The sequence below is a fragment of the Triturus cristatus genome, chromosome 3_1 (genome assembly GCF_964204655.1).
Source record: "Triturus cristatus chromosome 3_1, aTriCri1.1, whole genome shotgun sequence".
In the NCBI taxonomy this organism is placed as follows: Eukaryota; Metazoa; Chordata; class Amphibia; order Caudata; family Salamandridae; genus Triturus; species Triturus cristatus.
The window spans coordinates 520,026,987-520,039,604 of NC_140583.1; the positions used below are offsets into that span (position 1 = coordinate 520,026,987).

The 12,618-nt window shown below is 46.6% G+C and overlaps 1 protein-coding gene across 3 annotated transcripts in view; it reads left to right on the forward strand.

Moving 5' to 3' along the window:
• Positions 1-12,618, forward strand: part of FANCI (FA complementation group I) — a 556,119-nt gene that overhangs the window by 20,011 nt on the left and 523,490 nt on the right. For all 3 annotated transcript variants that reach the window (XM_085644440.1, XM_085644438.1, XM_085644439.1), the window contains exon 2: positions 12,142-12,241. In XM_085644440.1, coding sequence (XP_085500566.1) covers positions 12,158-12,241 — 84 coding nt within the window. In that variant the 5' untranslated portion in view covers positions 12,142-12,157. The remainder of the gene's footprint in view (positions 1-12,141; positions 12,242-12,618) is intronic.

The window sequence follows — 12,618 nt, forward strand, 5'->3', positions numbered from 1 at the left end:
TTGAGTGCCTGGCAGCTCGCCAGACAATACCGCTGGGCCACTTGTGTGCTGCTTCTTTCATATGCAGTGCGCCACATCCTGCATTGCCATTGCTTCTAATGTGGTTATTTGTCTTTGAATAAAGTGTATAATTGTTTTACCTTTCCAAGATGGCCAGCATGTTCCTTCTAAGCATGTGTACCGTTCACAAATGACACAGGAAATGACGTCACAAGTAGTGATTTCATTGCCTTCGAATAATCGTTACTTAAAAGATCAAGGGATAGTTTACAGAAACAGCAAATTAACACAATCACAAATATGAAAAAACATTTTTAGGTCTCGCCTGGCGTTAGCAGCGCACATGCGCTGCTCTCTCCAGGCGAGGGCTTCTTAGAATCAATACGATTCCAGAAGCTCGCTTACTGCTCGGTCCATGTTTTCCATTGGTGCGTGTCATTTTGCGTCACCAATTATGCAAAACTGGGTGTTATGATTGTCCAGGAGGCTTTTTAGTCCCTCCTGGTTACCACCCTGTCCGCTTTTGTCCCCGCCCACCAGGATTGCCTCTTTTACTGACGGCGGGAGACAGTGTGTCTGAATTAGCTGCTAAAGCACTTTTTTGGGGGTATAGCTTTTTGCCGTCCCTCGCTGCTTCTCAGGCTTTGTTTAACGTCCACCCCCTTACACAAACACCCGCAAGTCTGGCTCCTACATAAGACCGTGCGTTTAAAAAAAAAAAAATTATTATGTTGCTGTGCGGGCCACTTTCACATTTGCATATGTTTATTTAAATATTTTGTTGCGTTGTCCGCTAACATTAGCGGCCGTGCTTGGTTATTTACTTTATTAACCAACACCCCCCTCCTAGCACTCGCGGGACAATGGCGTGCGTTATTTGTATACACAGTCCGTGATTGGATGTGTCGATGTCCTGCGACTTCTATCGACCATCAAAGAATGAGAGGCTAATGGAATTCCATCATTTTAAGCAAGGACACCGCAATCATCCACATATTTTACTTGTTTGTTCCTGTTTGCCTTTGGCGCTCACACAGTCTGTCAGGGGCGCATACCTTGCATCAGAGGTGTGCGCAAGCACAGAATATGCTGAATTCTCCAGTATCTTACTTCTGTGGCACTTTACCCTCTAGGTTAGGGCGCTTGCGGAGGAGCGGCGCACTGGGTGCGTTTGGTTACCGGACACTTGCAGATCAGCTTGGTTTTTCTTGTCTTCTAAAAATGCTTCAGTTTGTTTCTGGTCATGCTCTTATGCAAGATGCATGTGTCGTGGTACTAACATGGTTGTGAACAAGCGCATAGAGGCTATTTAACTTGCAGCGTGTAAAATATAATGTTCCTAAAAAGTCCCGGTATTCGTTGTCTGCTCTTACTTATGGCGTTATCTAGCGATGTCAGATTGGGGCACCTTCTTCGTGTCATGGGGTTCGTTACCTTTTACCAACCACTGTCACCCGGTGCTCGGTTCAGTTGAGGTGGATACTGTGTACAGCTCCCAGAAGGCCTTCAGTTGCCTTTGAATGCCTGAGGCTGGCACCCTGCCCACGCCAGTCAGGCGCTATCTCGATGAAGTGATCAGGATAGTCTCTCCCGTGAGTGTGGCACGGCTGAAGACCTGTCAGCCCTACAGTGTCAATGGCTCCCGTGCAGCTGCCCTGTCTCCGACACAGACGTCCAAGCCCCCCCCCCCAACAACTAATAAAAGAGTTTATTGTTCTCTGAGAAGATCTTATCGGCGCAGTCTGCTTTAGTGAGCCTGTCCGGGGTTGCCCGTCTTCCTGTCCTTTGTAGCCTGTTGCTGGGACTTGGAAGTGATGCTTGGATGGATAAAGTACACAGTTGGGGGGGCTGCTAGTGGAGGGTTTAGTACTGGTCATCTGTCAGTTCGTGTTGGGGGGATCCTTTCCAGTGCACCCCAATTTTGTGTCCTGGCATTTTCATTTAACTCATATGTTGTGTGTTCCTTTACATCTTTAAAATGTAGAGAGGTTGTTTAGGGCTCGCCTGGCGATAACAGCGCATGCGCTGCTTTCGCCTTGCGAGTGCCTTTTGTAATCAATTCTCCCAAACGCTTGCATGCACGCGTCTGCATTGACAAAGATGTCTGCTCTTGCCATTTGTCTAAAGCAAACAGCATGCGCGTGTCCGTAGGGACTGTGGACAGTCCGACGCCATTTTGCATTTTGGTTCATAGCAACGTAAATGCTGCTTCCTGTACCCAGCTTGCCGGAGTTTGATGAGCTTAGCGTACCCTTCGCGCGATCGCTTTCACTTTCACGATCGCTTTTACTTTTCACGGCCGCTTGTTTTATCATGCAGATGATGGTGAGCTGCTCAGAATGTTCTAAGGGGTCTTGCATAGAAATATACGACTTGGGCTGAATAATACTGAGAGGCCTGGTCATCATACAGCTGCCCTGCACTGCCTCTCATGGTTAGCCCAGGGTACCTTGGTTATTATATAGCATTTCCCACTACCCTTCTGCCATTTCTAAGCACTATTATAGATATTATATGACCCAATGTCAAGCACATGGAAATGGTACAATGGCATCGGAGTTATGTCGCAAGTTGCTACCCCGTTCCTGGTGAGAAGATCAAGTAATTGCCCGATCCTTTTGATCACCCGTGCCTTTATAGTCCGTGTGCTAAACACGTGTTGCTTCTGCAGCGCACCCAGAGCTTCCTAATTAAAGGAGGACCGAGATATCACTGCTTCTCATAGCACTAAGAAAGCCTGGATCATATCTGATACTGCGGGTTGGAACAGTGAAATTGCCATGAAACTGATGTACTGTGTCATGTTGATGCTGTCAGAGGATATGGAATAAAATGTTCCAGTGTAGCCGCATCTGGCAGCGAGTCATTTTCCATCGAGTTAGATCATCTTGTGTTTGGCGCTGCAGACGTGTCCTCTTTGTGATAACACGCGCAGACTGCCTGTGCGTGCATGGCGGTGTCCCCGTGCAGATGACACCCATATGCGCCCTGCTTCTACAAACGACAAGGATCATGCCACAGATACTAACTCAAGGACTCTTTTGGAACGGTGCTTCAAAGGACAGCGGGTTAGGGCGAGTGAGCGATGATGGCGATACATTTGACAGGTTTTAGTCTATAAGTGAAATATGTAATCTATTACTGTCAAGGATAGCTCATAGTTTGATGTTGACTTGTTTCCAACATATTTTCATAATTTTCAAGAATGGAATTAAGTGTGAAGTTTGCAAGCCAGATATTAATGATGCGCTTTATTGCAACACGCTTGCTTTATTGGCGCATAAAACAATAAAATTCCACTTATCGATTGCGATCTTTATTGACAAGATGCCTTGGAAAACTTCATAGGAAAAACTAGTGCCTTTTATTTTAGCCTTGCATCAAACAAGCAGATCTTGTCTTTGGGTCTTGAAATAGTAATGGACTCTTGAGCAATCATATTATTTATCATTTGAGGGTACCAACACTATTGCATGTCAGTTTGAAAGCAACACACCGTTTGTGCCTTTGAGCCTTCAAAACCTGCTCCTTGTAATTGTAGGTCCAGGTACATTGTGACACAGTAACCAACACAATAAAGGTTAATGCCTGGTGGCTTTTTATTCTTTAGGAAGGCACTGCAACTATATTTGTTATACGCAAGACACACAGTTCAAACAATGAAGACAAAACAAATCACAAGGGTGCATATATACTAGAAAATGTTGGCGCACCACCAAATTTGGCAGCGCCGACTCTGACATTTTCAACAAAAATTGGCACAGCCAATAGGTCTCGCCTTTGGGACCTTTTAAGTGTTTAGCCATGCAACAGTTGATGTTGTTGCACCAAGGATATTGTGCTGCATACCTAAACACTTATAAAGTCCCAACAGCGAGACCTATTGGCTATGCCAATGTGTGCTTTCGTGGGCCTGGATGTAAAACAAATGATGTGGTTAACTCAGTTTGCTTTATTTAACATTTTTATTTTAGATATGTTAATATGCACCCTGTCATTCATCCCTGTGTTTTTCTTCCTGGGACATGTTTATAGTTCTCGAGGGGTGGCTAGGTGTACTTTGTGGAGATAGTTGATTTTAGTGCCTTTTCTCTACTGTGGATTTGTGATTGCTCATCACCGTGCTGCTTTTATGGCAAACTGAGTGTCTGCACTATCTCTTCTATCTTTTTAAAGGTGTTTCTGGGTGCCTGCCAACGGTTCAGGCTCATTGCATGTTCCTGCATGGTTTCACATGTGCCTCCTCGACCTCGTGGACTCTTGCGGGGAGGGGATCAGGTTTATTGCACTGCAGTTAACTGGGTTTCTTCATGTTCTTTTTCAAGGTTGTAAGCTTTGTGCTGAGTTGTCTCACATAGGTTGGGCTCTATTCCCCTGCTGTTTAGGTCTTGCCTAAGGCAACACAAGTACTTTCTTTTGCACAACCTTTCATTAGCTGTGGTCTTAGAGGCTGCCCATTGCTTACTATTGTTTGCCTTTATTGTCACACTCGTTTGCTTGCTTCACATTGATGATCATGGACGCATTACTTGTGTCCTTCTGAATTTCATTTTTGAAGCGCTTTATGTTAATTTTTGAAGCAAGACTGTATGTGTTTCATAGCTCCCTCCGTGTCCACGATGCTCAGTTTTTTGTTTTCTCATTTTTGCACTCCTGTGTTGCATTTTCTCTCGTGTGTTCTCCCCCTCATTGCACTCTTTCATGTGCTCCCCCCTCCATGTTTCTTTCCCATGCCCTCCATGCTGCTTCACTCCATACGTGTCCCCTGTGTTGTTATGCCCCCATTCCCGTTGCTTCTCCTCATTGCTTTTCTCCCTGGGTGTTGCTTTTCTCCCCGTGTGTTGCTTTTCTCCCCGTGTTGCATCCCTCCCTCCCTCCCCGTTTTGCATCCCTCTCTCCCTCCCCGTGTTGCATCCCTCTCTCCCTCCCCGTGTTGTATCCCTCCCTCCCCGTGTTGCATCCCTCCCTCTCCGTGTTGCATCCCTCCCTCCCCTGGTTGCTTCCCCCCTCCCCTGGTTGCTTCCCCCCTCCCCTGGTTGCTTCCCCCCTCCCCTGGTTGCTTCCCCCCTCCCCTGGTTGCTTCCCTCCTCCCCTGGTTGCTTCCCTCCTCCCCTGGTTGCTTCCCTCCTCCCCTGGTTGCTTCCCTCCTCCCCTGGTTGCTTCCCTCCTCCCCTGGTTGCTTCCCTCCTCCCCTGGTTGCTTCCCTCCTCCCTTGTGTTGCTTCCCTCCTCCCTTGTGTTGCTTCCCTCCTTGTGTTGCTTCCTCCTTCTGTGTTGTTTTCCCGCCTCTGTGTCCCCCCTCTGTGTTTTCGTCCCCCTCTGTGTTGTTCCCCTCCTTTGTTGTCCCCCCCCCTTTGTTGTTTCCCCTCACTTTGTTGTTTCCCCTCACTTTGTTGTTTCCCCTCACTTTGTTGTTTCCCCTCACTTTGTTTTCCCTCACTTTTTTGTTTTCCCTCACTTTTTTGTTTTCCCTCACTTTTTTGTTTTCCCTCACTTTTTTGTTTTCCCTCACTTTTTTGTTTTCCCTCACTTTGTTGTTTCCCCTCACTTTGTTGTTTCCCCTCACTTTGTTGTTTCCCCTCACTTTGTTGTTTCCCCTCACTTTGTTGTTTCCCCTCACTTTGTTGTTTCTCCCCTCTGTTGTTCCACCCCTGTGTTGTTCCCCCTTTGTTGTTCCCCCTTTGTTGTTCCCCCCCCTTTGTTGTTCCCCCCCTTTGTTGTTTCCCCTCACTTTGTTGTTTCCCCTCACTTTTTTGTTTCCCCTCACTTTTTTGTTTCCCCTCACTTTTTTGTTTCTCCTCACTTTTTTGTTTCTCCTCACTTTGTTGTTTCTCCTCACTTTGTTGTTCCACCTCTGTGTTGTTCCCCCCTGTGTTGTCGCCCCCCTGTGTTGTCGCCCCCGTGTTGTCGCCCCCCTGTGTTGTCCCCTCCTGTGTTGTCCCCCCCTGTCTTGTTTCCTCCCTCCTTCTGTCTTGTTTCCCCCCTTCTGTCTTGTTTCCCCCCCCTTATGTCTTGGTTTCCCCCCCTTATGTCTTGGTTTCCCCCCCTTATGTCTTGGTTTCCCCCTTATGTCTTGGTTTCCCCCCCCCCCTTATGTCTTGGTTCCCCCCCCTTATGTCTTGGTTCCCGCCCCTTATGTCTTGGTTTTCCCCCTCTTTCTTTGGTCCCCCCCCCCTGTCTTGGTTCCCCTCCTGTGTCTTGGTTTCCCCCCTCTGTCTTGGTTCCCAACCCTCTTTCTTGGTTCCCTGCCCGCGTGTCTTGTTTCCCCCCTGCGTGTCTTGTTTCCCCCTGCGTGTCTTGTTTCCCCCCTGCGTGTCTTGTTTCCCCCCTGCGTGTCTTGTTTCCCCCCTGCGTGTCTTGTTTCCCCCCTGCGTGTCTTGTTTCCCCCCTGCGTGTCTTGTTTCCCCCTGCGTGTCTTGTTTCCCCCTGCGTGTCTTGTTTCCCCCCTGCGTGTCTTGTTTCCCCCCTGCGTGTCTTGTTTCCCCCCCCTGCGTGTCTTGTTTCCCCCCCCTGCGTGTCTTGTTTCCCCCCTGCGTGTCTTGTTTCCCCCCTGCGTGTCTTGTTTCACCCCCTGCGTGTCTTGTTTCACCCCCTGCGTGTCTTGTTTCCCCCCCTGCGTGTCTTGTTTCCCCCCTGCGTGTCTTGTTTCCCCCCCTGCGTGTTGTGTTTTCCCCTCCGCTGTCTTGGCTTCCCCACCCCCCGCTGTCTTGGCTTCCCCACCCCCCGCTGTCTTGGTTTCCCCACCCCCCGCTGTCTTGGTTTCCCCACCCCCCGCTGTCTTGGTTTCCTCACCCCCCGCTGTCTTGGTTTCCCCACCCCCCGCTGTCTTGGTTTCCCCACCCCCCGCTGTCTTGGTTTCCCCACCCCCCGCTGTCTTGGTTTCCCCACCCCCCGCTGTCTTGGTTTCCCCACCCCCCGCTGTCTTGGTTTCCCCACCCCCCGCTGTCTTGGTTTCCCCACCCCCCGCTGTCTTGGTTTCCCCACCCACGCTGTCTTGGTTCCCTCCCCACCCCGCTGTCTTGGTTCCTTTCCCCCACCCCGCTGTCTTGGTTCCTTTCCCCCCCGCTGTCTTGGTTCCTTTCCCCCCCGCTGTCTTGGTTTCCCCTGCCCGCTGTCTTGGTTTCCCCTGCCCGCTGTCTTGGTTTCCCCTGCCCGCTGTCTTGGATTCTCCTGCCTTGTCCCCCGCTGTCTTGTCCTCTCGCTGTCTTGTCCTCCCGCTGTCTTGTCCCCCCGTTTTTTTTCACTCACCTCTGTGTTGTCCCTCCGCTGTGTTGAAAGATACAACAAAGGAAAGAAAGACCAGCATTGGCAAAGCCAATAGGTTTTGCCTCTCAAAATCTATTGGTTTTGTCAAAGTTTTTTTTTTTTACAAATAAAAGCGCAATGATGCGGCAAGCATTGCACTTGTTACAGCTCTTTTTTTAACTTTAAAATAAATAGTAAGGAAAAGGGAAGGAAGGGAGTGCGGGAGGAATAGAGGGTTGGAGGGGAGAATCGAGGGAGAAAGGAAGGGATTAGGACAGTGAGGTAGGAAGGAGCAAGAAGGAGTAAAGGAAGGGAAGAAGAGAGAAACAAAATGACTGGAAGGAATACCTGATGGAAGGAAGGACATAAGGCAGTAGAAAATGGATACAGTGGAGAAGGATGAAAGAGTACTAGAGGATGGAATCAAAGAAAGGTAGTAAGAGAGGGGATGCAGAAGGAACCCATTCATGCTGTGCCGCCTGACAACTCCATGGGCTCGGGACCAGGGACTGGGTTGCCATCACATGGGTTACATTGAAATAATATAGGGTTGGCATTGGTAGCTGGATATGTCCTGGGTGCAGGCCTAGAGGTGTGGAGACAGGAGTGAAGCAAAGAGAAATACTCTGTGTAAGAGAAGCAGGTCATGGTACTTGCGGCACCTGGAGCTGGACCGAGAGATGCTGAGACCCAGCCGCACTGGAGCAGGCAGAGCCACAGCCTACAAACGCATACAGCCCTCCCATCTTGACTAGAACCAGATGGCGGTATGGCTCTCCGCACTCAGCTGCCCGCAGCTTGTGATTATTTTTTTAACCTTGGAGGAAATGTCAGGGGATTTGAATGACCAAATAAGACAACAAGCTAAAATCGAGCAATCATGACTGTCTAGCACTCCCTAAGAACAATTAAACGACTGCAAGGTAAATAAACAAGCTATTGTAAAGGACTTCAGAGTGCACATGCACGCCGTCAAATAGACTCCTAGATGCTAACCATGCTACTCAAAATGTTCATTGAATGAATCAGGGCAACCGACCTGAAAGTCTTGTGTAGAAGTGCGCAAAAAATGTGTTGTTTTTGCTGGCAGTCAATGTGCACAGCATTGAAAGATTGCGCACTATCTAAGCAAATATGTAAGTTCTGTTCAAATAGGAACGTATTTGAAACATCTGGTTTGTAACATTTGCTATGTGAGACTTCACAAGTCATCTCTCTGAAGTACATGTTTTCTTATTCCTTGTTTGGTGGTGGTTGGGGGGGTTGAAAACGTACTCACAAGAGAAGTTTCCTCAATTTGCTTAAACACAATTCACCCTAAAAGGCGGTTCATTGTGAGCAGGTTTCTTTTTGAGAGGAGTTTCAGGCTGTCTGGTACCTGCTGAACTGGGGTGGGGGCTGCAGTGGCGTAGACGGAATACTTAACTGAATGTCTAAGTTCGTTCCGGCTCTTTACTCGCAGTGCACACGCAAGGTTAGAGTTGTAATTATTTATAGCTTGGGTACACCGCTGCAGCGTTTGTATTTAACTCATATCACGCTTCGCCTAGATGCAGGATTGAACTCTATATGCCTAAGTCCCTTCCGTTTTTTCACTCGCAGCTCACAGGATAATCATTTATAGCTTATCTACATTGCTGCAGTGTTTGACGGTATAATTTTAACTTTGTTATGCAGCACACGCTGCGTTAATAGACACACGTTTGCTGATCGTTGGAGAGGTACACAGTCTCTCCATTTGGGAAGTTTGTCAACATAGTTTTTAACAGAGCATTGAACATAACAGTCAAAAGATGTTTGGTTTCTTTTTGATTGTACTTGGGAGCCCGCTACCTCGATGGTTTAATAGTCTCCCTACTCCCTTCCTTACTTCTTACAGGGCGGGGCCTCCCTTAACCTGAGTCAGCACCGGGTGAGGTGAGGCTTACTCCTCGTGCAAATCAGGTGAGCACTTGGTAAATATGATATTGGTCTGGTCCAATACTAACTGTTCTATTTCGAGAGACAATGTTTAATTTTACAAACTGTGTTCTTTCTGGTTTTTCTCTTTGTTCTGTACAGATAATTCATATATACTGTTTGCACGAAGAGGCATACACCACGAAGGTTGTATTTTACGCACTTATTATTAATTTTGTCACACCTATTGTTGCAGTAGCAATATGAAATAGATCATTAGGTCCTGAAGAAAGCCATTTGACAAGGGTCAAGAAGGCTGAAACATGTCGACCGCATTGACACACAGCCTATTTGTTAAAAGCTGTTTCTGCACCGATTTTTAACTCAAGGATTAGTAGGAATATCCTGAATAAAACTCTTTTTTCCTCTAAATCCTTTTTTAACTACACGTTTTTGCACTGCACTATTTACATATCATTTTTTGGTATATATTCACACTCCCTTGACTAAGCCAGTGACCTTTGCTGTCTTTTTTTCCCCCTTCCCGGTTTACATCTTGGTGCTCTGGTTGACACCTATACCACACGTTACACCCCTTGTTGGAGGGGTTTATTGTGGTGGGAAGGACGGATAGCCAGATGATGATACTGACCAATCACTGGTTATTGATGGAAATCCTTTAGAGCCATATAGCACTGTAAAGCTTTTCTCTCTCACCTTTTGTATTTGTTTTTCTGTTGTCTCTCTTCTAACACATAGACCATCAGACTTCTTGTGAGTTATTGGCTGCAGTGGAGCTCACAGCTCTGCAGCTGTCTGGCAGCTGCCCTTCTTCTGCGCGGACTCTTAGTGATGCAGCTGTGGGCGTTGAACGGCTCACTCGAGCCACTGAATGAGTTCCACTCCGTGCACCACTCCAGAGCATGCCTTTTAAATCCAGTCATCTCTGTGGTATTTTTCTTTCACACGCATTTAAAATAAACTGCCCTGCATGGTTGCTTGGTCTTAAACAACCGCCCCTCACCCAGCAGGTGCCGCATGACAGCCAGAGTGAAATCTGTCCATTCAAAGGCAGTTTGGTGCCCGCAGTCAGTAGCTCTCACCAACATGCTGCAATCTCTTCTCTGTGTAAGCCACTGCAAGCTCCCATCATACAAAGCGATGGACATTTGTTCTCGAGTCTGCAGTGAATAGTTTTTGTTTTCTAACTATGTGGTGACTTCCTCGAGCTTCCAATGTGGCCGCAGCTCCTTAAGGAGCCTCATCGCTCCTTCGTAACGGGCGTCATTCTAGTCATGTTGGGGAGCTGGGTGGGACGTGAGTATAATGAGACAAACAGGAAAAACATGCAGCAGAAAAGCACGCTTAAAATGCGTGCATCCACGGGGAGATTATGTAAAGGGCAGCAGACAAACAAAACAGTGCTGTGCAGGCTAAACCTTAAAAAAAAAAAAAAGTTCCACAAAAGCGGATGAAAAGGGGTAGTTTGGCCATGGGACATTGGTAAGAAAGAGCAACAGGAAATAGTATGCTACAACTAATAGAAATGGAGAAAAAGTAAGTGGCAAGCACGTGCACAAATGAAAATTAACCCGTTCGACGCTTGTGACGGAGCGGTTCCGTCACGTGGGTTGGTTGCGCTGTGCGCATGACGGAACCGCTCCGTCATGGCCCCGCCCGCGCACGGAATCTTCAGCGCGGCGTGGAAATCCGCGCCGCGCTGAAGGGGTTAAGGGCGGCATGTAGGCCCCTTTTAAGATTTGTATTAAATACAATGGATTTCACAAGCACAGCGCAAGCAAAACAAAAAAAGGGATGAATGAAAAGCAAGAAAGAAAGAAGGAAAGAAAGCAGGAAATAAAGATGGCAAGAAAGATGGAAAAAATGAATGAAAGATGGAAAGAAGTAAAGCAAGAAAGAAGGAAGATAGCAGGAAAGGAAGCAAGAAAGAAGGAAAGGAAGAAAGAAAGAAGGCAGGAAAGGAACAAGGAAAGAAGAAAAGAAGTAAATAAAAAAAAAAAGCATTACTAGTGCAGCAAATTAAACAAGATAAAGGCTGATGTTCTTCCTGGGCAAGGTTTATTAAAGAGCCATTGGTGAAAGTAAGTCCAGAATAAACGTGTTGCTTCTCCCCATGGAAATCCCCCCGTGTTGTCCTCTTCGCTAATCGCTTCCCCCCACCTTCCCCTTTTTCCCCTTTGTGAGTTCGCCTAGAGCAATGGTTCTTAAGCTGTGGTCCGAGGATTCCTGGAGGTCTGTGAGGCCTACCCAGGGGATCCGCAACTGTCTTCAAAATTAAATAATAAAATGAATCAATTACATTTAATAATGTATAAAGAAATATGGAAGCTACATGGTAAATGTGGAAACTTGTTCTATGTTGGATTGTGAATTGCACAAAATATTTCAAAATTTGAGCATTTGTTTGGTGTATACCTGTTCTTTTTTTGTGTATTGTTTTAATGAGAAAATCGTAGAAATTGGTTAGATTGGGTGTCCCCTGCTTCCAATAATGACTCCGTTGGGCTCCCTGGATTCCATTAATGAGTCCGTGGGGGTCCTCAGAAGTCAACATGTTAAAAACACGCCGGCCGAGAGGGTTGAAGCTATTGCTTGGAATTTTAAGAAGTTAGCTGTTCCTTTTAAAGGCAGACTGGAAAAGCAGTTGCCACTTCTATAAACTAAGGTATGTGTTTTACATTTTTGTTTGTTAGATTTACAGTAGGGAAATCCTGTCAGTAATCGGAGTAGTCATTTGCATAGGAAACATTTCTCCATTTTTCACAATCTGAAGAACTTGGCTTGCCTTTCGTACCAGATGCTATGAGGCTAAGGTTAAAAGTTGCATTCTTCATCTCTCGCCGACTATGAGCGAGTCAGAGAGTTTGTCTGCTTCTTGTACTCAAGCTTTGAGTTTCAAGTATTGGAATACAGGTTTGTGGATTACGCTACCGTGGCGTTTAATCAGTGATTGCCCTTTTTTCATCCATTCTTGCAGCATTCAGTACCTTATAATGGAACAGAAAATATTGTCGCTAGGTGCAGAGGAAAACACCGCAGCACTACAGAGTTATTTGAAGAGCATTAACGAAAGAGAGGTAAGATAATGCTAAATAACATCATCCACTCACCAGAAAAGAAAGAACAAATTATCATTCAATAACCACAAGTGAATGCTATTGTTTAGCATTTCTATCGCTTTATATTGACTCCTGGTTCTGTCTGTTGCCCACGCTTGCTTAACCTCTTCTGCCCTTTCCTGTCTGTCTTTTCCTCATTTTCACTATCTTCTTGTTTTCAAGCATTTATTTGCCTCACAAAACACCCCTTGCAAAACTTTTGTTTTCTGAGACTACGTTCACCATTCTACTGTCTCATTTTTCAAAACTCATAATCTTGGCTTCAGATGCACACTCCAGTGCACTGAACCATTTAACCTCATTATGCACGTGAGTAACATGAATTTTCTCAGCCT